This window comes from Propithecus coquereli, unplaced genomic scaffold, assembly GCF_000956105.1.
Source record: "Propithecus coquereli isolate 6110/MARCELLA unplaced genomic scaffold, Pcoq_1.0 Scaffold104, whole genome shotgun sequence".
Classification (NCBI taxonomy): Eukaryota; Metazoa; Chordata; class Mammalia; order Primates; family Indriidae; genus Propithecus; species Propithecus coquereli.
The window spans coordinates 5,640,222-5,668,196 of NW_012134303.1; the positions used below are offsets into that span (position 1 = coordinate 5,640,222).

The 27,975-nt window shown below is 34.2% G+C and overlaps 1 protein-coding gene across 1 annotated transcript in view; it reads left to right on the top strand.

Moving 5' to 3' along the window:
• COL4A5 (collagen, type IV, alpha 5) overlaps positions 1–27,975 on the top strand; it is a 266,384-nt gene that overhangs the window by 110,818 nt on the left and 127,591 nt on the right. The window contains exons 3-9 of the mRNA XM_012644645.1: positions 7,844–7,933; positions 15,428–15,472; positions 19,734–19,778; positions 19,863–19,925; positions 22,222–22,275; positions 22,626–22,652; positions 24,376–24,456. Coding sequence (XP_012500099.1) covers positions 7,844–7,933; positions 15,428–15,472; positions 19,734–19,778; positions 19,863–19,925; positions 22,222–22,275; positions 22,626–22,652; positions 24,376–24,456 — 405 coding nt within the window. The remainder of the gene's footprint in view (positions 1–7,843; positions 7,934–15,427; positions 15,473–19,733; positions 19,779–19,862; positions 19,926–22,221; positions 22,276–22,625; positions 22,653–24,375; positions 24,457–27,975) is intronic.

Consider the following 27,975-nt stretch of genomic DNA (forward strand, 5'->3'; position numbering starts at 1 on the left):
TCCCCTATATGGGTTTAACAGCAGAATGGAGATTATAGAAGAAATAGTGATCTTAAAGATAAATCAGAAGAAATGATCCAATATGAAGAGCACAGAGAAAAAAATGAAAAAAAAATGAATAGAGCCTCAGTGACCTGTGTGACTGTATCAAATGATGTAATACAAATGTAAATGGAGTCCCATAAGAATGGGAGAGAAAGAACAGGGAAGTAAAAATAAAAAAATAAATAATGGTATAGTAATAATGGAAAGAATTCTCCCTATTTGGTGAAAAATACAAATTTGTAGATATAAGAAGTTCAGCAAACCTCAAGCAAGATAAAAACAAAGGAAACTACACCTAGGCCTGTCATAATGAAACTACTGGAAGAAACAGAGATTACAAGAAAATCTTGAAAGAAGCTAGAGAAAAAATTCACATTATATACAGTGGAACAATGACATGAATGATGATAGACCTCTTACCAGAAAGACTAGATAATGTATAACAACATAAAAACATCATTAGGGAGTTGAAAAATATCTGCAGACACAATTATTATATACGGTGAAAATATACTTCAAAAATAAAGGCAAATTTAAGACATTTCTGATAATTAAAAAATAGAGAATTTTTCACCGGCATTCCTGCACTAAAAGAAATATAAAGAAATTTCTTTAGCCTAAAGGGAAATGTCACTAGATGGAAGTGTGAATTTACAGGAAGGAATAAGAAGCACAAGAAGTGGTATAAATGTGCATAAATATAAAAGACTATATTTCCCCCCTCAATTTATTTAACACAAAAGTCTGTTTAAAGCATAACGACAGAGCATCAAACTACACAAAGCCAAAACTGACAGAATTAAAGGGAGAGACGGACAAATCCTCATAGTTGTAGACTGTAACATTCCTACGTCAGTCATTGGTAGAACTAGGAGAAAAGTCAGTAAAGGCATAGATGATTTGAATTCCACTATTAACAACCTCAACTTTATGGCCATATAAAGAACTCTACATCCAACAAGTACAGAATATGATTTTTTTCAAGGGCACATGGAATTTTCACCAAGATAGACTATATGATGGGTGACAAAATGAGACCCTCTAAATAACAAAAGGTTGAAAGCATCAGTATATATTCTCTGACCACAATGGAATGAGTAAGAAATCAGTAATAATAAAATTTGTAGAAAATCCTCAACTATTGGGAAATTAGAAAGCACTGTTTTAAATAACTGATGGACCAAAGAAGAAATCACAAGGAAAATTATAAAATATATTTTTGTTATATTCAAGAACAGTGTACTGAAAATTGTAGGATGGACTTAAAGCAGGGTTATGGCAGGATATAGCTTTAAATGTCTATGTTAGAAAAGAAAACAGATTTAAAACTGTTTACCCAAGTTCCCCACTTAAGAAGCTAGAAAAAGACAAGCAAATTAAATTTAAATTAAGAGAAGAAAATAATAAAGATAAAAGTAGAAATATATGAACTAGAAAACAATAGAAAAAAACTTACATAGCTCAGAGTAGGTAACTGATAAATAATTAGCATGACTGATAAGAAAATAGAAAGAAAACATGTGACCAATACCAGGAATGATTGCACACACATTAAAAGATCAATGAGGGAATATTATAAATAACTATAACAATAAATTTGACAACTTAGGCGAAATGGACAAATTCCTTGAGAAACATACATTACCAAAAGCTAAATAAATAAATGAGTGAATGAATGAAAGAAGCAAACTATGAATAGCACTATATCTACAAGGAAGTTGAATTATCAACCCCTCCCATAAAAAAATTCCAGCTCTAGAAGGGTTCACTGCTGAATTCTGTGAAACATATATGTAACAGATAATGTTAATCTTGCATAAACTCATTCAGAAAATAGGGGAATAGAGAATGCCTCCTAATAAATTCTATGAAGTGAGCATAGCCCTGATACCAAACCAGACAAAAACAAAATCACAAAAACCAAAAACTATAGATCAGTATCCCTTATGAGCATATGTAGAAATTTTAAAAATTTTAGCAAATCAGATCTAACAACATATAAAGTCGATAATATATATGATCAAGTGGGATTTATGCCATGAATACATGTTTGGTTTAACATTTAAAAATCAAAAATTGTGATTCACTGTAATTAAAAGACTAAAAAAAATTTTAAGGCATAAATCAATAAGCCCACCATATAATTATCTCAGTAGATGCAGGGAATGCATTAACAAAATTCAACATCCATTCCTGACAAAAAGTCTCAGCAATATAGAAGAGATTACTTCAACCTTATGAATCTACCAAACCCCTACAGTTAAAATTATACTTACTGGAGAAATACTGAATTCCTTTCTTCTAAGTTCAGGCACATGTCTGCTTTCACCACTACTATTCAACATTGCCAGTACAGTGAGACAAGAAAAAGAAAAGAAAAGGTGTCCAGACTGCAAAGGAAGAAACAAAACTTTTTTTCTTTTTCTTTTTGCTGATGACATGATTTTCCAATGTAGAAAATTCTGTGAACATATGCTAAAATGCTCCTAAAACTTATAAGTGAGTTTAGAAAGATCACAGAGTAAACAAAACCAATAAATAAAAACCAGTTGTATTTCTATAGTCTACCAATGAAAAATAGGAAATTGGGATTATAATAATGCCTTTTACAATAACATCAAAAATTTGAAATACTTAAGAATAAATCAGACAAAATGTGCAAGTCCTATACACTGAAAACTACAAAAGTATTGCTGAGGAAAATAAAAGAAGACCTGAATAAATGGAGATATATATCATGTTCATGGATTAGAAAGCTCGATATCATTAAGATGCCAATTCATCCCAATATATCTATAGATTCAGTGCAACTCCAATCAAAATCCTTGTTTTTTTGGTAGAAATTAAGCAGATGATTCTAAAATTCAGGTGGAAATGCTAATACAACTTTCATAAAGGAGAATAAAGTTGGAGGATTTATAGTACACGATTCTAAGACTTAGTATAAAACTACAGTAAACAAGATAGCTTGTTATTAGCCAAAGAAGAGATAGATAGATGAATGGAACAGAATAGAGACCCACAGGTGTATGGTGAATTGGCTTGTTGACAAAAATGCAAAGGCAATTCGTTGGAGAAAGGATAGTCTTTTTAACAAATGGTCCTGGAAGAATTGGATATGCACACGCACAAAAATTGGCTTTGACTCATGGCTTGCACTCTATATAAATAAAGTTAACTCAAAATGTATCATAAACCTAAACATATTAATAAAATCTAAATCTATAAATATTTAACATGGAAGTAGAGGAGAAAATCCTTGTGACCTTGGGTTAGGCAGATTATTTCTTAGATATGACAGCAAAAACATGATCCATCAAAGAAAAGAATGCTAAATTGTATTTCCTCAAAATTCATAACTTGTTCTCCTCTATAGATATCATTAGGAGAATTAAAAGATAACACACAGTCTAGGAAAAAAATGTTTGCAAATCATATATCTGATAAAATACTTGTATCCAGAATATATAAAGAACTCTAAAAAATTAAAACAAATAGCCCCAAATAAAATTCAATTAGAAACAAATTGGCAAAAAATGTTAAGACACTTCTTAAAAGGAGATATACAGATGGCAAATAAACACATGAAAACATACTCACCATTATTAATTAGGGAAATGCAAAATAAAACCACAATGAGATACTACCATGAAACTATTAGAATCTAAAATATAAAACTTTTAGCCATAGCATGTATAGGTGAGGATGTGGAGCAACTGGAATAATTATAGATTGCTGGTGCAAATGCAAAATGATGTAAACATTTTGGAAAAGAGTTTAGCAGCATCTTAAAAAGTTAAATATACACTTATTATAAGACTCTGTCCATTCCTAGGCATTTACCCATGAGAAATGACAGTATGTCTATACAAAACTTGCACATGAATTTTCATAGTAGCTTTATTTGTAATAGCCAGAAACTGGAAACAACCCACCTGCCCATCAAGGGGTAAATGTATCAAAACATTGCAGGATATCTATACAATGCAATACTACTCAGCAATAAAAAGTAATGAACTATGGATATGCACCACAACATGTTTGAATCTCCAAATAATTATGCTGAATGAAAAGTTAGACAAAAAGAATACATTCTGTATGATCCCACTTATATAACATTCTAGAAAATGTCAATTAATCAATAGTGACAGAAAGCAGATCTGTCAATGCCTAGGGTGTGTGGAGGGAGGGAGATGAGTGGAGGCATAAGGAAGATATGGGCGCAAGGAAACATTTGTGAGTAATGGATATGTTCATTGTATTTATTGTGATATTTTCACTGCTGTCTATGTGTCAAAACTTTTCAAATTGTATACTTTACATATGTGTAATTTATTGTGTGTTAATTTTATCTCAATAAAACTGCTTTTTTAAAAAATAAGTTTAACATAGAAATAATAAAACATCTAGATTCCCGTGAAGAAATGTGTCCAAGTGCACACTGCTGAAAACAAAATTTGCCGGACTCCTGATGAGAACAAATGCAGTTGACAACCTAAAATCCATGCCGCAGTCAAACATTACCTGAACAAAGTGTGCCCCTCTACCAGTGGCATCAGCATTTACTGGGGGCTGGTTAGAAATGCAAATTCTCAAGCTCCATAGCTGACTTACTCAATCTAACTCTGGTGGTGGGGCCAGATCATCAGTGTTTTAATAAGCTCTCCAGGTGCTTCTGATGCAAGCTAAAGTTTTAGATTTTCTGACCTAAGGTATTTCCATTTTGACAATTGCCAAAGATCCATCTTCTTCTCCTGTTTACAGTACATCACATATTTCTTTGTGCTATATAATTACAAAAGCAAAACAGAAATTACACAAAATAGAAGACAAAATAGCCTATAATCGCATTACCAAATCAAATCATTGTTTTCATTTTGTTTATGAAGGGTCTTGTCTTGCCCATGTATTCATATAATTTTTATAATATTATAGTCTGAAATAATTTTAATATCAATTGTTACAGCAGTTCTGATTTATATTTTTCCTATCCTCATAAATTTAATTTTTGCCTGTTCATTTTATATCTTCCTTGAGAAACTATACTTAAAATATTTTTTTCCATTCCCGTGATCATGCAACTTCCTTATTGTGATTATAAAGTGCCCTTCCTGTAAAATGGTAACGTTTTTATGGGTGCTTTTAACTCACAAACTAGGGACTACTCAGTAAATCAGATTGTTATCTTTCTTAGTATCAGTTTATGATATATAAACCAGCTGTATCACAAAAAGTTATTCTTTGTGTAATTTCTCCTCTTATTTTTTTAATTTTGGGCAAAAGCACGTGCCATAAATTGTATGTAATTCATTAAGGAAGTTCATTCACTGATTGAATATTTACTGAGTATTCTGTTGGGTACTAAGAATACAAGTTTGAAGAAGACATGATTGATCAGATGAAGAAGTAATTGAGAGGGTGGAGTCAAGGTTACTACAAATTTCTGGCTGGGGTAGCTGGATTGTGCTATTGCCTGGAATAGGGAAGATGATAGAAAATGAATTCAGTGTTGTTTATATCAAGTTTGCTCTTAGGAAAATTACAAAACTTATCTTTTCCCTGATTCTTCATATATAAAATGGAAATAATAATAGTATCTACCTCATTATCATTGGGAGGATTAAATAAGATAAAACATGGAGAGTTTAGAATAATCTTTGGTACATAGAAAACACTCAACGCATGTTAGCTATTATTGTTGTTGAGTTTTAGGTGACTGTGTAATATTCAAGTGGAGATGTTTAAGACAGTTGACTATGGAAGCCTAGCTTTTAGGAAAAAGAGTTGATATTTGAGATTTCTCATAGAAAGAGAAGAAGGTCAAAAAGGAATCCAGTGTAATACCAGTATTTCAAGGACAGGCACAGAGAGAGAGACATATTGTTCCATGACGGAAATATGAATGATTTTATTATCCAAACATGGACAGGCAGCATAAATCAGTTTTTTTTTTAAAGTTTGACCCCTAGAAATAGACACACTAAGCCATTTTCTGTTTGTGAGTGTTAGCAAATTACAGTAAAGTCTAGAGTAGCTGTAAGGGTTAAATGAATGGCTAACAACAGGTAGCAAAGGGTGGGCACCAACAAATACCCTGTTCACACGAGCCTTCTATAGTTTCTACGTTAGTAAATTTTCTACCTTTCAAAGGCTCAGATTGCTCTTTCAATTCTTTTGCTACTATCCAATAGCTGTTCTTCTATCTTTCTTACTATAACATTGGTCGTTTGCTAGGTAAGACCACAACGTTATTTGACTATGGCACGAGGAGATTTCAGGATATACCATTTATAGATATATAGTTTTATTAATACCAACACAATTAAGCTTTTTGGCACTGTCCACTTTCAGTTGCTAGCTGGTTCCTCTCTTATCTGTAGCCCAGATAGCAGTTTTGCTTCTGAGAAAATACAGCTTTCTTCAAAGTATTATCTTCAAGTTTTGGCAGAGGTATGCTCTAAATACCAGCTGAGATCCCAAAATTTAGTTGTTTTCCACTTATGGAAATCTACTCTAACTAGATTTTTTTCCTTCTTGCTTTCTTTCTGACTGGAACTTGTGATCACATTTCTGCTATAAATTCTGTCAGTAACAGTTTATGTGACAATTTGAGGCAAACCAGCTCTAAAAATTTTTAATCTTTTAGTTTTTCCCCTCTTGCTCTTTTTTATTTAAAATAATTGGGTAGAGGTTGATGAATACTTAAATTATCATAATTTTATGAGTAATTGAAACAACAAAGGGATATATTCTAGAAAATATAAAATGTAGTAATATGTCAGTGATAATTATTGTCAATGCTACAGGAATGTTTCTACCTATCATTAATTGGCTAACATTTACTTCATTAGCTTTAAAGTAATAAGTGGAAAGTGACCAAAGTAGTCTTTTCAAAGTACTTATATTTATTATAGGGTGATTATTGAATCATTTAATACAAAATTATCTAAGCTCTTTAGACTACACCTAGTACTTGCAATACACACACACACACACACACACACACACACACACACACTTTGGGTGTCACAATAAAAGTCTATTGTACCTTAATCTCTAGGGGTGTGTGTCTTCAATGGCCCATTAGTCAGTTGCCTTGTAGATACGGATGCTTTTTCTTTCTTAGTTGCTGCCCACGTTGTCACTGTAGGATCTGGTTCCTACAGGGTTCCCAGAAAAAGGTCTGGACGGAGGCAGCCTTTAAGCCAAGTAGAGAAACTGCTTGTAGCCCTGCAGTTGGAGGCATGTGCCATGGAGCTAAGAGGCCTCAGGATTCTTAAATTTCATAGTGGTGAATTCTCTTTCTGTGATTGGATCCCCTAGGGGTGTGAAAGCTCATATCCTTCCTATGATTGGCTGTATGCAAATTAACTAACCCTAATATGTTAACAACAAATCTGGGAGCTTCTTTGATGGTTTCCTTTTACGCTTCTTCATCCCTGCCCCATAAGTCCTTTTTTCATGTAATCCTTACAGACTTGGTTTCCTGGATTTATTGTCATCTTCCCTGTTAAACTCTCAATGTCAACATGTTTAAATCTCACTTCATCTGTGATATGCTTTTTATCTTTACAAGAAAGAAAGAGATTACATTACCATATGTGATATAATTTGGGGATGGTTTGTATTTTTCCCCTCACATCTTACAAGTTTCCCCATGTTAGTAAATATTGTGAATTTAGTATCATTAAATTACGTTAGTTTTGTCTAGGTAGTCATTTGATCTCTTTGAATCTCAATCATGCTTGTGTTTGAAAATTCACAAATGACCTTACCTTTCATTCTTGTATAATTGCAGGGAGAGAGAGGGTTTCCAGGTTTGGAAGGCCATCCAGGTTTGCCTGGATTTCCAGGTCCAGAAGGGCCTCCAGGGCCTCAGGGACAAAAGGTATGTGTCAAGTTGCCAACCAGTAATACCAGATGAATTAAGCCATCTTAAATGTGGGAATAGGTGTCAAATCAACTAAAAAGTTACTGAATTATAGCCAGAAACTAATATTTAAATGAAACAATGGAAGTCTATACTTTATTGTTATTTTTTTTAAACTGAATATTATTGCCATATTCAAATGCTTTTGGGAGATGCTGTTAATTGTATGTGCTTATTGGGATCCTGAACAAAAATTAAGTTTATCAGGAGCTCAGCTAAGCTGGAGAGAGCTGAGCTGCCAGATGTTACAGTAGTTGATTAAGACAAGAAGCCAAAATGAAAGTAATAGTCAAGCCTTTACTCATTGACTGCTGTATTGTAAGCAAGAAGTTAAGGTGGAAAAAGTGCCGATTCCTCCACTGTTCCATTTTTCCCTATGGCACAGCACCAGCAAGGGTCAGGTGTATCAGCACAGATTTTGGGGATGATTTCACTGCTGAAGAAACAAAAAGCTCCTGCGGTTGTATGGACCCAGGGGTGTGGTGGGAGAAGGAGAAGGGCTAGGAGTGGAAAAGTACTGAGTCAGAGTGCAGAAAAAGTATCTTCAAGGTTTAACCCTCCTCCCATTAGGAGGTCTCCACTGAAGGCCCCAGATAAAGAGTGCAATTTGCACAGGAGCATGGCCAGCCAGGGGGAGCTTGAGTCTTTGACAGAAACTTCCTTCTGAGACAGCAGTATATCATATGTGCACCAAGTCTCGTATAGGGAGGGCAGCCGTCCTCCATGAGGCCTACAATGAAGCCTTTGGTTGGGCATGAAAAATCACATATAGGTGTCTAGACAGGAGCCAGATTCCTCAATTCTACCTTTTGATTTTTCAGGACCTGAGTGAGAAACATAAGCTGCCCCATCATGAACCTGAGTGGGTTAGACTTTAAGGGGCTATGTCATAAACTGGATAATTAGTCTGAGGCCACAGTGGACCATGGTCATGATCAATCATATTCCAAGCTAAATGATCAGGCTTGCCTGGAGGACTGAATGTAACAATGGGCCCTAGCTATTGCCAAGCCAGGAATAGATGTTCTATGGCTCACATGATCTACTTTAGAGAGCCATGAGGCTTTTTTCTTAAGTCTTATGATAGACTGTTTTACTTTGACAGTCTCAGTGATCTAGGTGCAACATGAAGGAGATGCTGGCAGTTGCTCAGACCTCTCCTTAGTTTGCCAGCAGGAAGTTGAGGACTATATGATTATCCAGCACTACTTGGGCTGAGGAATAGGGGCTAGTCTGTTGTGCTTCCAAAGCTGAAGTAGTGTCATTAATGACCTCAGCAAGGGTCAAGACAGGTTTTGCACAACCTTTTCTAACTGAATGACCCCTGACAAAGGGAAAAGTTGTCTGGAGCATACACATGAGTAGAGAGTAGATAATGCCATCTGGCAATTGTCCTGAATAACCAGGGTCTATCTGGTTTTGGGTAGAGTTTCCATTTTACTCTATGTAGTGTGATATGCTTAATGAGAGGGGCTGTTTTGAATATTTGAGAGTCTCTTATCAATGCCCTGTACATAGATGTTATACTGGTAGAAATGTTGAAAGCCTGATTTTTCCAAAAGAAATAATACCTCAAGGGGAAGGCACAGAGTCCTGGGAATGTAATATTCATTGATTACTATAGGGGTCAACCAGCCAAAAGTCCCTCCTGGTGGGCAGAGTACTTGAGTGGAATTGGAAAATTTGTGTAAAGTGGGGGCAGGTATAGAGCAGGAAAAGGTGCCACTATTAAACCCAAAATGGCTCCAATGGCAGATCCTACATCCCTTTTCCCCATATGTTTCAGTTGTTCCCATGTTGGACAGGAGCCATTTGACATCTGAGGAGGCATCTTATTCCTGTGGTATCAGAGCCCAATTGTGGCAATGTATCAGGTCCAGAGTAATAAGGTTGGGGTACCTTAGGTACTAAAATGGTCCATGTTTAGGGGAACATCCGTTTGTAGCATTCAGCAGCACAGCAATCAGGTGTTTATCTGCAGGGTTAGGTGGTAGGTGACATCCAGCAGTTTGTCAAATTCAGAGTAGTTGCAACTATCTGGGACAGGTGTTATCAATGGATTTGGCAAGGTGGAAGTCACATGATTACTCTGTGAGAGAGAGAGAAGAGGGGTTAGATCCATACCCCCATTCTCTATACCCAGGCTCATGGATCTGAAGGTGTTCCCATCCCGTCAGTTGGGAGGACTGTGTCCATTGAGTGTACTGTCGGCAGTTTTTTCTGTGCCCAAGAGAAAGGATAGCATCTTTATGTGCATGTTAAGATAGGGAATAGGAAGATATAATAGTGAATTTTAAGATTGGGAGAAGTTTGCGTTTTTTTCTTTTAATGGCTTTTTTGGCTTAGTGCCCTTTTCCATCTATTTTAGGTGTACTGGTGAAATGATATATGAAGGGGCCAGTTCTGTTCATTTGCCTGGAAAGGAAAACTGGCTTAAAAACCTTTTTTCCTAATTTTATTATTTTAAATAATGGTGGTACATCATGTCATTAGAGTATTAAGGAAATCAAATGGATACTTACCGGGTATTCCTCCCAATAAAGGGAGAAAATTAATTTAAATGCATGAATACTTTTTAACTATACCAGAGATTAGATTTTGGGAGAACGTTGGCCATGATCTCTGGGAAGGTAACAGTACATCAGGTAGTTTTGTTAGATTCAAGAGCAAAAGGGACCTGTGCTAAATTTCCTGAGTAGAACTTTAGCACTGAGGAAAGAGCAAGACCCTAAATTACTGCATAGATTTTCCATAGATGGGCCATTCAACTGAATTTCCTGTGTGTAATGACACAGCAAGAGCAAGAGCAGCAGAATGATTCTTGGGCATCCAGTAGTACACAAGAAATAGCAGAGAAGTCTGAAAGAGTCAGTGGGTGGAATCGAGCACTAACTCAGCAGCAATCCATGCAGACTATTGACATGGGTCATCTCAATGAATTTCAGTTTGGACTAAGCTGTCCCACTCCTGAACACATTGGAACCACTTAAGCTCTCCAAAATTTAGGCACAATTTTGTGAAAATGAGGTGGGAACGCCAATGGACTGAGATTAAATTTCAGCCATGTTATGGAAGTAGGTGCTTCCTACTTCCTACTTTCTTGGAATAGAAATTAAGTTGATCCAGAGAAAAGTTACATTTCTTGCTTTTGAGTTTACCTGGGATTAGGTGTTGGGATTTTTGCACACCAGACTTGCTGAGAGGTGGCAACTTTAATAAAGATTTGTGTCAGATTAAAAGAAGTTACTTAAATCAGAATTCCTTTGAAATAAATTAGTATTAGCTGGGACTATTCTACAATAGTATGATAGTTTATAAAAGTGTGCTTATATGCAGTTTATGCTTAGAAAGCAGTCCAGTCTTTTGTTCCATTTCAACATCTGTAAAGTGAGAAGGTAAACTGCTTTCTAAACTTTCTGGATTTTCAATTTGCAGCACTTTGTATTTCATGTTTCCCAAGATAGCTGAATTTATACTTTTTATGTGATTGGGTATCCTGGTACATGCGTATGTTAACATATGTACTAAATCAAAAATTTTATAGGATTATTCTTTAATCTGTACACTGTTATATATGAAAGTAAAGATACATAAAACACATATATGTATATCTACTTATGTATGTAATTTTACAAAGTTTTTTATTCTTAAAAATAAAATTCTGTTCATTTTCGATAAACAATATATTCCCATAATTCAAAATAAATTAACATAAGAAAATATACGATGAAAAAAATCACCTTCCCACCTATACCCATTAGTCACTGAGTTACACAAACACTTTAACTCCCTATGTTTATAAAATAATAACATATTCAACGCATTTGTTTTTCACTTAATATACATTGTAGATATCCCATGTCAGTATATATAGAACCTCCTCAATTTTTATAACTGCATTGTATTTCATTGTGTATATATACCATGATTTATTAAACCAGTGCCCTGGATGATCATTTAGGTAATTATCAATATTTTGCTCCTACAAACAGTACTGCTAAGATATATTATATAACTTTGAATAGATATCCTTTTACCCATAAGGGATTAACTGTGTAAGATAAATCGTTACAAGTGATATTGCTAGATCAGAAGATACTTGCATTTATGTATTTTTATAGATATTATCAAATTGCCACCTCAAAGTTGTATGATTATCCTAGATTCAGCAATAGACGAGATCTATTTCCCTATAACATCACCAACACTGTTATGAAACTTTTGGATTTTTGCCAATCTGATAGATGAAAAATAGTCTCTCAATGTACTTTTAATATGCATTTCTTTTTATGAGCAAGAATAAGCTTTTCATAGGTTTAAGAATCATTTCTTTCCTATGACATGTCTATTCATATCATTTGCCTATTTTCCTACTGGGTTTTTGGTGTTTTCATATTTCATTGAGTTATTTATATATTAGGGAGATTAGCCCTTTGTCTATAATTGCAGTTACTTTCCCCTAGTTTGTCATTTGTCTTTGCTGTGTGTGTGCATGTATGTCTTTGTTTTTCAAAGATATTCTCCTTTATGGCTTGTGGATTTTGAGTAGGAAATGCCCTTCCCAGTATAAAATTATATAATAATTCTCATGCTTTCTTCCAGTATTTTAATGACTTCCTTTATTATACGTAAACATTTTACTCATGTGGATTTTATCTTGGTGTATAGTTTGTGATATAAGATCCACCTTTATTTTTTTTCCAGATGGTCTCACAGTGTGTCCCAACATCATTTCCCCCCACTGATTTGCAATGCCACTTTCATTATGTATAAAATTCACAAAAATATATAGATTTGTTTCTGAACCTTACATACTCTTCCAATGGTTTGCTTATTCAAATATGAGAACCAAGCCATTTTAATTATTGAGGACTAATGCTATATTTTTATATCTGGAAGAGTTAGTGTCCCTTCATTGCTCTTTTTTTTTCCAGAATTTTTCTCAATATTCTTGCTCGTTTATTTTTACATACGAACTTGAGTCACTTCGTCTAGTTAAAAAATACTCACGTTATTTCTATTTTTATTGTATCAAATTTTAATTAAATTTGTTGAGAATTGACTTTTTAAAAGTTGAGTTCTACTATGCAAGAACATGGAATGCCTTTCCATTTGTTCAGGTCTTCCTTTGTGAATTTAGAAGTGTTTTAAACTTTTCTTCTTATTAATATTGTATATTTCTTGGTAAGTTCATTACTAAATATTTTATCTTTTTTGTTATTGTAAATTGGATATTTTCTTCCATTATGTCTTCTAACTGCTAGTTGTTGGTGTAGGAAAGCTATAAATTTCTCAATATTAATTCTATACATAGTTATCTTACTGATTTATCTTATTGATTATAGTAGTTTTTCATTTAATTATCTTGGGTTTTCCAGGAATACAATCATATCACTTGCAAATAGTGGTAGTTTTACCCATTCTTTCAAATTTTTATACCTATAATTTCTTTTTCTTTATTAACCATGTTGATTAGTACAACCAGTACAATATTAAGGCATTCTTATCCTATTTCTGCCTTCAGTGGTGAGGCACAAGATTCTTTGAATAAAATGTTCTTTGAATTGTCTTAAAGTCAAATTCGATAACTTTTAATCTCCTAAGAAATGCATCTGTTGTGGCAAGAGTAGATGATTAAACTTTTGTAAAAACAAGCTATGGTAGGCAGAATAATGGCCACCCCCCAAAGATGTTCATGTCCTTATCCCGAGAATCTGTGAATATGTTAGTTTACGTGGCGAAGCAAAATTAAGATTGCAGATGGAATTCAAGTTGCTTAATCAGTTGACATTAAACTAGGGAGATTATTCTGGATTATATGGGTGGGCCAGTGTAGTCACAAGGGTCCTTTAAATGTGAAAGAGGGAGGAAGAAGAGTCAGTGTCAAAGTGATGTGATGTAATATGAGAAAGACTCATAAAGCCATTGCTGGCTTTGAAGATGGATGAGGGCAATGAGCCAAAGAATGCTGGTGGCTCTGGAAGCTGGAAAAGGAAAGGTGTCCCGACCCGCGGGGTAGTCAACGCGGACCCTGGAGGGGGGAGTGGGAATTGGGAGAGGCAGGAGACACAAGAAATGGAGACAAGACAGGAGTCTGATCAAGTCTCGTTTATTGGCAGGAAGGCAGAGGCTTAAGTAAGGCAGAAAGAGTAACAATAAAGGGGTGGTGCTTTCCCAGGCTCTGGCTTTCCGGCCAGAGGGTTTCTATATAAGGAAACCCTCAGGGGCTTTCAAGGGCTACATAGTTATAATGGGTAAACAGAAACTTACAAGCTCTTCCGCAGGCTTTTGCAAATGCGTGGGCTTGGTAAGCAGCTGCCGGGCCTCATGGCTCAGGACAGAAAGGAAATGGATTCTCCCCTAGAACCTCCAGAAAGTAACACAGTTCTTCCACTGAGACCCCTGTCACACTTCTGACTTCCAGAACTGTAAGGTAATAAATTTATGTTATTTTAAGCCACCGAATGTGTGGTAATTTGTTACCGTAGCAGTAGAAAACTAATACCCTGGGTAACCCTTTCTCCAAATGAAACTTTACATGGAAGCATCACATAAAACAGATGAAAATAGAGCTGCTGTCATTGAAGGAGGGCTATAACATAAACCTTGAAGAACCTCCAGTGGAAACTCTTGCGTTGCGAGTTCAGTGGCTTAAAAACCACTTTTATAAATCAAGGTGTTCTGGTTTAATTAAAGCTATCTAAAGCCTCATGCAATGGCCTGCTAACTATGTGTTACACTGAAATTTCTTTCCCTTGAAACAGAATGAGGTTTTTAAAATTCAGTTTTTAAAGAAAATAGTTAGTAAAAACTCAGTGAGGTAAGACTTCAAATTCTCAGCAATGCAGTTGTGACTAGAAATGGGTAAATAGATTAACACATATGTGAATAGCCTCTTTTGCGTGGAGTTGACAGCAGAAGGTAGAAAGCAAAGTGCATGGTTCTTTCTCATTCCTTCTTAAGCTCTGCCCATAGAAAGTGCCTTACAAAAGAAAGTAAAGGTTTAAAATAGCAAATTCAAGAACAGCACCTATTTGGGCTCAGAGATGATGATGCTATTTATTACCAGCATGGCAAGAAATTGACATAATATGGAAACTGCCCAGATTTTCAATTCTTATTTTGTTTATGAATAGATGATTTGGGGAATATCTATGCTCCTGTTTCATCTTTGTTTTCTTGCATGATTCATAATTAACTTCACAGGTATAAAGTCTTATCTACATGTCAGCAGTTTCCTTCTCAGTAAATAAAGGTCTTTCTTATTTTTGGTCATATAATTTACCTCAGTGCCTTCAGTCTCAATAAAAAATGCTTCTTCCTTAAATGTGTAAGTTTCTCACTAACTTTCACAAAGGTTCACAAAAATTTAAGTCTCTGATTTTATAATCAAAAATTCATTATTCGAAGGCTCTTTTTGAAGGAAAAAAACTAATATATTGTATTTTTCAGGGTGATGATGGAATTCCAGGGCCACCAGGACCAAAAGGAATCAGAGTAAGTAAAATTTGCTATATGTAAAATACTTTGTTGGTAAAAGCAGATAAAAAGTAAATGAAGTATTATGAGACAACTGGAAAACACTCGTATTAAAATGCAGGGAGAAAAAAACAGTCTTTAAAAAGTTATATTTATATGTTTATTGGCCACATGTCTATCTTCTTTTGAAAAGCTTCTGTTCGTGTCTTTTGCCCACTTTTTAATGGGGTTGCTTGATTTTTTTCTTGCTGATTTGCTTGGGTTCTTTGTAGATTCTGGTTATTAGCCCTTTATCAGATATATACCTTGCAAATTTTCTGTCCTATTCTATAGATTGTCTATCTGTTTTGTTGATTATTTCTTTGGCTGTGCAGAAGCTTTTTAATTTAATCAAGTCCCATTTATTTATTTTTCTTGTTGCTGTGATTGCCTTTGTGGTCTTCTTCATAAATTCTTTGCCTAGGCCGATATCTAGAAGAGTTTTTCCAACATTTTCTTCTAATATCCTTATGGTTTCATACCTTACATTTAAGTCTTTTATCCATCTTGAATTACTTTTTGTAAGTGGTGAGAGGTATGGATTCTGTTTCATTCTTCTGCATATGGCTATCCAATTCTCCCAACATCGTTTATTGAATAGGGTTTCTTTTCCCCGGTGTATGTTGTTGTCTCCTTTGTCAAAGATCAGTTGGCTTTATGTAGGTGGTTTTATATCTGAGTTTTCTCTTCTGTTCCATTGGTCTATATCTCTATTTTTGTGCCAATACCATGCTGTTTGGGTTACTATATCCTTGTAGTATATAATTTGAAGTCTAGTAAAGTGATGTCTCAGATTCGTTCCTTTTGCTTAAGATTGCTTTGGCTATTCAGGCTCTTTTCTGGTTCCAAAGTGTAGAATTATTTTTTCTAGATCTGTGAAACACGATGTTGGTATTTTGGGAAGGATTGCATTGAATCTGTATAATGAACACTCTCTGGGTGATGGGCACACTTATAACCGTGACTCAAGCATTATAAAAGTGATTCCTATAACCAAAAATATTTCTTACTCCCATAATACTTTGAAATTTTAAAAAAAAGTTATATTTAGAATTGGTATTTGTCTGTAATTAGTGTCTCTTCAGTATTCTGATAGTTATTTTCATATAGCTAAATATCTATTTAAACTAATATAAGAGAATTTTTAAAGTAGCTTATTGTTAAGAAATACGAAAGTGCTAAATTCTAAGAATTTGTCAGTTTGTTAAAAATCTATATCATATAGTTGGTTAAAACCAGAACTTTCCAGCAAGTGTGGTCATCTCAGTCTTCTAGGGTTCAGAAAGCTAGCTACCTCAGGCTGTATAACCTCCCAGTGTACCATGTATAAATAATTTTTTTGTGTATCTTGAAGAAAATAAGTTTAGTTTAAGCCACTATGTTAAAGAATAACTACTTTGGGAAGAATACATTTCCTCAATTCTAACATGCATGATTTTTCAAGTTTTAAAGTTCTGAATATCAGAATACATCTCAAAATTGAAATTTAGTATAATTCTTTCCTCAAAAGCTTTTAGGTCAACATACATCTTATAGTGTGTTTTAGAACTGAGAGGAAACTGTAGTTTAAAAATAGTACTGGCTTTTCAAAAATCATATTTAACTTTCTTGAGCCTCAGTTTCTTCATTTATTAAGTTAGAAAGATAAATAGTACATTCTCCAAGGTCCCTTTTAGCTCTGAAATTCTGTGTTCATAGATCAATGAGGCCCCTTAATTTGAATATAAAATACATGGGCGGTGATATAGCATGTTTATATATGTGACAAAGACAACCAAACATTCTGCTCTTTAGATCTTCAGAAATTTAGTAGATGTACAAATTTTACAAATGTCAAAAACATTCTGTTTGCTGTTTATATACTTCTTAATATGTGGCCTTATGTACTTCTTATGATTTGCTGCGGGTAGGGTACTAGAAAAGCAGGGAAGCAACTCAAAACGGTTTATTTTAGTAGATATAATTCTTTGATTTTTCCTAAGAAATGGATATCAGGATACTATTAAAAAGCTCTTCATAATAATCATAACATATCTATAGCTCTCATTAACTATATCTTAAACACTATTGAGACTAAAAAGAACTGGCCATTTTATCAATTCCCATTTCCAAGTATCTGGGATTGCTTGGATAGTCCATGTAGCTCAACTAGAACTTTAGAAGTGCTTGGGAATAGGTGACCTAGTAGTTCTTGTGTCCTCAGGTGTCAACTCACAGGCAATTCTTGACAAATTTTTAAAGACTTACTATTGCAGAAAATTTTAAACATATACAAATATATGGAGCATATAGTACAATGAACCTCCATGTACCCATCACCCAGTTTTAAAAATTATCAACATTTTAACAATTTTGTTTAATCTATACCCCACCACTTATTTTTTGGAATGTTTTGTAGTAAATCTCTCACATCATTCGTTCCACCAGTGACTACTTGAGTATGCCTCTTTAACTGATAACCACATAACTACTAAACTATTATCACACCTTCAAAAGTTAGGAATAATTTTTCAATATAGTTTAACCCTCAGTCTATATTCAGATTTCCTCAATTGTCTCAAAGATGTCCTTTTACTATTATTAATAGTTTGTTCAAATCACGATCCAACCAGGTCCATGTATTGCATTTGGTTGCTGTGTTTCTTAAGCCACTTTTATTATTCCATTGGAGAAACTGGGTCACTTGTGTTGTACTGCATTCCACATTCTGAATTTGGCTGATTGCTTCCTCAGGATGTCATTTAAATTGTCCTTCTGTCCACCATATTTCCTGCAAATTGGATGTCACCTTGGAAGGGGCACTAGGGAACTTTCTGGGGATGTAGGAAGCTGTAAGCTTAAGATGTGTGTATTTTGCTGTATGTAAATCATACTGCAATAAAATTAAAGCAAATGGAAAAAAGACTACTTTGTAGGGTGTACTGTGTACTTTCTAATGAATTACATCATGAGGCATGAATATCTGGCTATCCCAGGTTTTGGATGCTAGGTTTGATCAGTGATCTCAGGTAATGTCAGCTTCATTCTGCCATTAAAAATTTCCCCATCAACTTTCACGTAGTAGTTTGGCATCCATTGATGGTCATTATTTTATTCATGGTTGCAAAATGGTGATTTTTAAAATTCTATCAGTCTTTTATTTATTAATTGGAATTTTAATTTATCAGCTGGAATTCTAATGGGGTAATGAGTTGCTATACCAACAACTTTGAGTGGTGATCAGGGAAGGTTTTTTGAATTTTTTTTGCATTATAAACACGTGGAATTTGTGTGTTTCAATCAATTGTAGTCATTTGTTTTTGAAACCAGGATTGTCCCATCTTTGGTCTTTGAGAGCGCCTTCACATTGGCTCCTGTCCTGTGTCCTTTCAACAAAACTCCAATGATCTTTGATGACTTCCATGCTTTCTAACCATGACAAGCCCTTCCAGGCTCATCTTCTGCATTTCCTCTTTAGATCTAAAACGAGCCATGTCTCTGAATCCAGGTTCTTTGTGGTGAAAAATGTGATTTAGATGCTACAGTCTGTATGTTAGGTGTTTTCATGGCTACTGAGTTTGTCATTGTTGCAGTATCTTTTTAGTGGACAGAGTTAGGAAATGTGTATTTTTTAAGAGAAGAGATACCATGAGTTGATATTATTACTTTCAATTGAAATTTAAAATAAAAAGGATTTTATATACTTACTATCCACCCCCTTCATCTCTCTCTCTTTGTTAAGGTAAAAATCTTGATTCCTAATGACATTACTATAACTTCTTATTTGCTTTCCCCTACAATATGGCTATAATAGCTTCAAAATAACAGTTTATAAATTAACAAAATAATAATTTCAATTTTAATATTAATGATAGGATTCTTGAATGCCATTATTTCTTTGCTGTTTTTTCCCTTTGAATTGGCCACTTCCTTATCTTCTGCTGAATTCATTATTTATCACAAACCTGGGAGAACTTTATCTGTTAGAAGAGACATTTCATCTACTAATTTGCCTGCTACTAAGTGCAATGAAGACAAGCTCCCTCAAATAGGAGTTTCTTTTATAATTTTATATAAAAGAGACTTAAACACATATAAGAGATTTTTCTCTAATGTTTAAAAGAACAGTGAGTAGTAATAATCAATGGGACACATTTTGTCCATTTCTATTCTAAAAATAATTTTCATACTACCCTTAGGTAGAATATTATTTTATTGTTATTGGTCGATACTTGGTTCAAGAATTTATTTCTTCTTATAGGGTCCTCCTGGACTTCCTGGATTTCCAGGGACACCAGGTCTTCCTGTAAGTAGGATTCACTTTTTGTTTTAAAATCCCTTAAAAAGTAATCTAATAAATATTATACATGTGTTGTGTCCCTTTTCAAAGGGAATGCCAGGCCATGATGGGGCCCCAGGACCTCAAGGTATCCCTGGATGCAATGGAACCAAGGTGAGATTTCTTCAACTTAATCTTAGGCAATATGCTTGATAATAATAAATTTAAAAATCTAAAGAAATCACTATGAAGAATGGTGAAGAAGAGATATAGTGGCTTTGTGTCTAGGACATACATAGGGTATGTTCTGACTTAACATTTTCAATATATTGAAGCATTAGTAATTTCCTTAAGTATATGTAATAAGCTGGGAGATTGCATAGTGTTGAAGATTACTTACCAAATCCTTTTGTGGCTTTGGTGTACAGTAGGATAAGAGTTATAAAGGAATTAGGATATATATGTTTCAAATATTATACCAGTTGTTGAGAGTAATAGTTGGGAATGTCATTCATTAGCTTTGCTTTTTTAAAAATCTAGATACAATTTAAGTTTTCAAGTATTTCATGTTTTTAAATTTTTTCAATTTGTCTAATGGCTTCCTTAAGACAAATCCTAAAAATCTATACATAGCAAATATATATATATATTTGATATGTACAGCACATCAATTTTTACTATAAACTGTTATGAAATCTGAAACTTTCTCCATCAGCAAAAATGATGCATTTAATAATTTTTTAAAAACAAAAACTTTATATATACCAAACATTTTTTCCTGACCCACTTGTCTTTAGTCATCTCTTTGGGTTTAATATAAAGTAATAGATAGCAAGGAAAAAAAAATAAGGAAAATTTGCTCTTCTTGCAAGCTTACATATTATAGCCTCTGTTCTTATTCCCTTACTTTTCTCTTTTTCCTTTAGGTTAATGCAATATATTATTATTGTCTGTATATCCTTTTGGCATTTTCCATTTTGCACATAATATTCTGTAAAAATATTCAAAAAAATACCCTAGATCTCTCTAACTAATGGCATGTGCCAGATTTCATGTCGAGGTATATATTTCAAATAACTTCAGTAAATGATTTTGCATTACAATGGCTATATTTTGTGAGAATTACTGTTTTATATACTTGAGGACAATACAATTCTTTTTATCTCCAATATGTCTCCAGATCAATGTGACCTTTATCAATAATAATAATTACTGTTATTTTTTAAAATTTTGGATTTGTGAGGTTTAATTGTATTCTTCATTTCAGCTGGTGCAACCTTACGGTGTTGGGGCCTATGTGGAGTTAGTTTGCATGACACATTCATGTTAAAGTGGACTATATTTTTGTGCCAGTTCTGGTTATTTTTTTTGTCTTTTGCCATCATGCTTTAAGCAACAAACAGATCTGCTAGCTAAAAGTTTTAAATTTGAAGGACAAATGTTTCTATACATATAGTATGCTATATGATTAAAGGGATCTTTTCTTTTCCTTTTTGTAAAACAGCACCTTAGCAAATCTAATAATTGATTTGTGTTTCAGGCCCCCACTTATGTGAGCAACAAATTCTAAACAAATTAAATGGATTTATTATGCATACTTTCAGACTGAATAGTTTTCTTATATTTCTTACTATGTAAGTAAAAGAATGAACCCTAGAGTTTTAACCATAATGTATGGGTTCTTTTTTTCCTTTCTCCTAAACTTAATGTACAGGCCACTTCCTTTTTCTCTGAGCCTGCTTTTTCTATGTGTAGAAATTGGTAGAGAGTGGGGTATTAGACAATAACTCAAAGATACACAACTGTACTAATTTCAGTCTTTCCATCCTTCTGATGAAGTTTCTAGGATTACTATGGCATATAGATATTTGAAACGAGGATGCGTTGGGGTTCTTCTAGAGCAATTTTAGCTTTTGTTTTCTAAACCAAATGTCCATATTAGCACTTTACAATAGTGAGAAAAATTGGGTGCCTAGAAAACATAATGACCTGCAATTGCTAGAACTATTGTTCTTATTGTCCTCTTGATGATATTAATGGCCTTCTTTTTTACCATCTTTTCCTCTTTACAAAAAAAATTTGAAATAGTTTATAATAAAAGAAAAATGCAATAGGGCAGTTAAAATAAGAATCTGTATAACACATAGGTAGGAAATTGGGCCAAATCATTAACTATTAAATGTGATTGTCTTGAAATGGATTTGTCAGAGGAAAATGACTGGAGTAGAAGATTTTTTTTCTTTATTTCTGATTGGGATGGCTGAGTAGGGATAAAAAGTATCTTAGAAGGTGGAATTGATATGGATAGTTGATATTGAAGTAATTGGAAAATGAAGACTAATGAATTTTTGGTAATCTGGCATGTTTCAAAATGAAATCCACAGAAATCTTTTCAATAAGTCATTGTTTGTTGGTATAGTTATTCTTCGTTTCTTATTCCTCCATGTTCTTTATTTTTAACTCCTTCTAGGGAGAACGTGGATTTCCAGGCAGTCCCGGCTTTCCTGGTTTACAGGGTCCTCCAGTAAGTCATAAAATTTGGGATTATAATGAACGTAGGAATTAACAGAAGAAGCAGAAATGCAGAGAGTGAGCTCAATACATTCATGTGGAACAATGTAGCAAATTTTAAAGTAGTAAAGTAGAGCAAAAATTTTTTCAAAAAGAAGTTGGTAATATAGCTCTCTGTTGGGCAAAAAGAAAGATTCTTTGATATTTAATGTAAATGTCATCTCTAAGTATCCTAAGATATATTGTTCTCAGAAATGACCCTAGAGCAGTCTATTCGCTTTATACTCTATTTAGAAAGTATTGTGTTCTTTGCTTGTTTTCCCCTCATATGTATAAAATAATTCCTTTTCTTGTTAATAATAGGGACCTCCTGGGATCCCAGGTATGAAGGTAAGCATCTCATGCTGGAAAAATAAACATTTTGAAAAAAATATTTGGAAAGCCTGCAAGTTCAAAAGGATAATGACTTGGACTTTTGTCTTAAAATGGATGCTTCTAGAAGTTGTGCAGGTGTACGCTTTCAAGCTCTCCTTAAGTAGCCTCCTCTGTTCCCATGGCTTTAAGTGCCTTCTCTGTGTTGACACACTTGAAAATGTGTATATCAGAGCTTCTTTTCTGACACCTTCAGTCTATATCTTATTATACTTTGATACAGTTGACCACCTGCTCTCTCTAGTAGTAGTGTCACCCCTGGCTTCTGTGACACTACCTTTTCCTAATTTTTCTTCTGCATCTCTGGTTATTCTGCGGTCTTCTATGCAAGCTCATTCTACTCTGTCTAGCAAGCAGCAGGACCCCTTCTTTTCTTCTATGCCCAGCAATATACTAATGCCTATAGTATTGATTACTATCTAGTTACTGAATACCAAGTCCCACTTTTCTTCTGAGTTAGAGGCATGTATTCAACAGCCTACCTGACATCGCCACTCAAATATCTCCTAGACGTTCAAAGTAACATGTTCCAATTTAACCTGCCCCCTCCAAAGTAAACCTACTCCTTACTTTGGCTCCCCATATCTAAAATTTGCATCACTATGGATTATGTACACTTTTACATGAACTCAAAACCTGAGAGTTAGTATTTACATCTTCCACTCTTTCACACACCTCCTCATTCCATTCTATCACTAAGTACTATTAAATTTACCTGTAAAATGTATCTTAAATTCGTCCACTTTTTTACATCTCCACTGTCACTACACTAACCATAATGTCTCATCTGGATTACTGCAATAGACTGTTAACTAGTCTCTTTTTTCACTACTGTCCCACTGCTATCTTCCAGCCTTATTCTCGACAAAGCAATCAAAAATTATTTTTTTAAAATGTTAATCAATAATTTAATCTCCCTGCTTGTAAACCTTCAAAAGATTTCCACTGTGTATCTAAGGTAAAGTCCATGGCTTTAATACCTGCATGTTTTGGTCCCTGCATTTAGTTATTTGAATGTGCTAAACTCATTGCTTTTGTTTTCCTTCGTACATACTATTTACACTGCCTAATATTTTTTACCCTGTCTTCACCCAGATGACACCTTATTACTCTTTAGGTCTCAACCTAAATGTTACCTTCACAGATTGTCTTTCTTTGACTACAGAAACTAATTTTCTGCACTATTTTTTTAAGAGACGGGATATATGCTATGTTTAATTTTCTCCACTATTTCTTTATCAGTTATGGTATCATGCTGTTTTTCTTCATAGCCCGTGACAGAACATATTGTCATATTATTGTTTTTACATGTTATGGTCTGTATTTTCGCATTTTATTGTTAGCTCCATGAGAACAGAGGCCTTGTTTATCTTCTTCATTTCTGAGTATCCAAACCTAACATAATTCTTGGCAAATACTTAATATTTAATAAATATTTTTAAATGAGTAACTAACTGAAGGTACCATAGTCTTTTAATAAATCTACCATACTTTAGTATACTCTGGCCACTGCCTCATTTTCCTTTAAAAGGTAAGTTTATTCATTTTAATTACTGGGATGGCCTAATCTTTCAGTATATTTATGTGACAAAATTGAATCCTCAGATCTTTTTTTTGTGCTCTTGCTGGTTTTCATGTATAATAACTGTGAATTACAACTTCCACTGATGATTTCTTTTAGGGGGAACCAGGTAGTATAATTATGTCACCACTGCCAGGACCAAAGGGTAATCCGGGATATCCAGGTCCTCCTGGAATACAAGTAGGTATCCAGTGATTTTCTTCTTTACTATATTGATTAAATCAGAAGATCACATCAACTCAACCTTTAGTACCCTCTGTTTTAGTCACAGAAATTATCATCTGAAGTTTGCTAGACAGTGCATATACCTTATACCTGAAAATAAAAGCAATCTGGACTAGGGAGAATTTTAATAAGCTCTGCTTTATTCTTTTACTTTTCTTTCCACTTTCCCTGGAACTTTTTGTTTGGGGGATTGGTGGCAGAAATAGGCTACTATATTCTTATTCTTGTACTATGGGGAGCAGTGGGTTCCTCTGTAAATGATCTGATTGAAAATAAAAATTATTAGTGTCCCATTTAAGATTATAATTTAAGTTACATTATAATTATATTTAAGTTATAACACTATATCATAATTATATTTAAGTTATAACACTATCAATTATGCATAACATATGAACACATTTTGAGGGCTGAAAGAATACAATTTATGCATGGGGAATATCAAATGTAATCTTAAGAAAAAAATTATATTAGCCTACAGATAACATGCATAGAGACAGCAGTGACTTTTGTGTATTCATAGAGCAGGAGGTCAATTTCTTGGGGCTTATATTTCACAAGAATTGATTCCTTTTCCAAAAATAAAAATCAGTACTTTCTGGTATCTGATCACTAAGATACAGCGTTTGGGACTTTTCATTATTTCATTGGCTACCTTCTCATTCTTTATTCAACATCATCTATCCATATTCTCTCTTAAATTCACTCAATCTTGCCCTTTATATTTTACAAATTGTTATGATGTAATATTTGAAAATACAACAGGATACCTGCAAAATATATGTACATTATGAAGCATAACTATAAAATGAACAACTGTGACCCAAACACAGCATTTAAGAACTAGAATATTAAGGTTGGATATGGTGGCTCATGCCTGTAATCTTAGCACTTTGGGAGGCCAAGGCAGGAGGATCACTTGAGTCCAGGAACTGGAGGTTGCAGCGAGCTATTATTGGGCCACTCCAGCCTGGGTAACGTAGCAAGACCCTGTCTCTAGGGGAAAAAAAAAAAAAGAACTCTAGAACATTATAAATAACTTTAAATCAACCTGTGTGTTCTTCGTCAGTCACATCCTTCTGCATTCCCTCCATATAACTACCATCCTGAGTTTTCCACTGTTTCTTAAAAATAGCTTTTTTACATATGCATGTATTTCTAAAAAATAGAATATTTGGTTTTGCTTTATAAAAATTAATGAAATATTTGTGTTGTTTTCTGCAACTTACTTTTTCTACTTGATATGCTAAGATTCATCCAAATTCTTGTATGCAGCTATAGTTCACTGTTCCACTCCCATATAACTTTCCATTTGTGCATATACTACAATTTTGTGATTTTTTATGTTTAAAATAAAAACTATACTGTTTATTTAGTTCATTGCGATTTTGATGTATACAAAGCCTTTTTAACGTTAGCCCAGCTAAAAATATGATTAATAATGACAATCTAAACAGTTTTATCATGGGAAAGTCAATCTGATGCAAAGGTAATCTATTCAGTGCCAATACCCAGTAGATAAAAGCACTTGCCCTTTATGGCTAATTTACACTTATTGCTTGAAATAGATATTGTACACTGGTATTTTATTATTCATTTTCTTGACCTTCCAGCAGTGTCTTGGATGACTGCCACATTATTATTCATTTTTCCTCTTATCCTGCTTGTTTGTATTTTCCTCTAATTTATTTATTTTTTAAATTTTTTTTTAATTTCAGAATATTATGGGGGTACAAACATTTTGGTTACATACGATGCCTTTGCCTCGCCCAAGCCAGAGCTACAAGTGTGCCCATCCCCCACACAGTGCACTCCACATCCATTAGTTGTGAGTTTACCCACCCCCACCAACCCCCTCCCACATTATGGGCGCCTGATGAATATTACTTTCATGTGAACACCTTAGTGTTGATCAGTTAGTACCAATTTGATGGCGAGTACATGTGGTACTTGTTTTTCCATTCTTGTGATACTTCATTTCGAAGGATGGACTCCAGCTCTATCCAGGATAATATAAGAGGTGCTAGTTCACCATTGTTTTTTGTAGTTGAGTAGTATTCCATGGTATACATATACCACATTTTATTAATCCACTCATGGACCGATGAGCACTTGGGTTGTTTCCACATCTTTGCAATTGTGAATTGTGCTGCCATAAACATTTGAGTGCAGATGTCTTTATTATAGAATATATTTTTTTCCTTTGGCTAAATGTGGCAGAATCAATATTGTGAAAATGTCCATACTACCTAAAGTGATCTATAGAATTAATGCAATCCCTATCAAAATACCATCATCATTCTTTAGAAAAAATAATTCTACACTTCATATGAAACCAGAGAAGACCTCGTATAGCCAAAGCAATCTTAAGCAAAATGAACAAATTGGGAGGCATCGGTCTGCCAGACTTCAAGCTTGACTAGAAGGCTATAGTAACCAAAACAGCATGGTACTGGCACAAGAACAGAGATATAGACCTTTGGAACAGGACTGAGAACCCAGATATAAAACCATCCTCATGTAGCCATCTAATCTTTGACAAAGCAGACAGAAATATATATTGGGGAAAAGAATCTCTATTCAATAAATGGTGCGGGGAAAACTGGATAAGCACATGCAGAAGACTGAAACTGGATCCCCACCTCTCACCTCTCACAAAAATCAACTCAAGATGGATAGCAGACTTAAACCTAAGGCATGAAACCATAAGAGTTCTAGAAGAAAATGTTGGGAAAACTCCTACAGACATTGGCCTAGACAAAGAATTTAGGAAGAAGACCCCAAAGGCAATCACAGCAACAGCAAAAATGAATAAATGGGACCTGATCAAATTAAAAAGCTTCTGCACAGCCAAGGAAACTATCATGAGAGCAAATAGACAATATACAGAATGAGGGAAAATAATCACATGCTATGCATCCAATAAAGGGCTGATAACTAGAATCTATTTAGAACTTAGGAAAATTAACAAGAAAAAAATCAAGCACCCCATCAAAAAGTGGGCAAAGGACATGACCGAAACTTTTCAAAAGAAGACAGAATAATGGCCAGAAAACATATAAAAAAGTGCTCAACATTTCTAATCATCAGGGAAATGCAAATCAAAACCGCAATGAGATATCATCTAACTCCAGTGAGAATAACCTTTATCAAAAAGTCCCAAAACAACAAATGCTGGTGAGGATGTGGAGAGATAGGAACAGTCTTACACTGTTGGTGGGACTGCAAATTAGTACAAGCCCTGTGGAAAGTAATTTGGAGATACCTCAAAGAACTAAAAATAGAAATACCATTTGATCCAGCAATCCCACTACTAAGCATCTACCCAAAGGAAAAAAAGACAGTCTATAATTTTGTTTCATTACAAACAATTCAGCATTTATATCTAGGTACAAACTTTCTAGATTGTAGGCCATAGAAATTTTCAATTTTTAAGATGACAAATTATATTCCATAACCCTTGTATCATTCCCT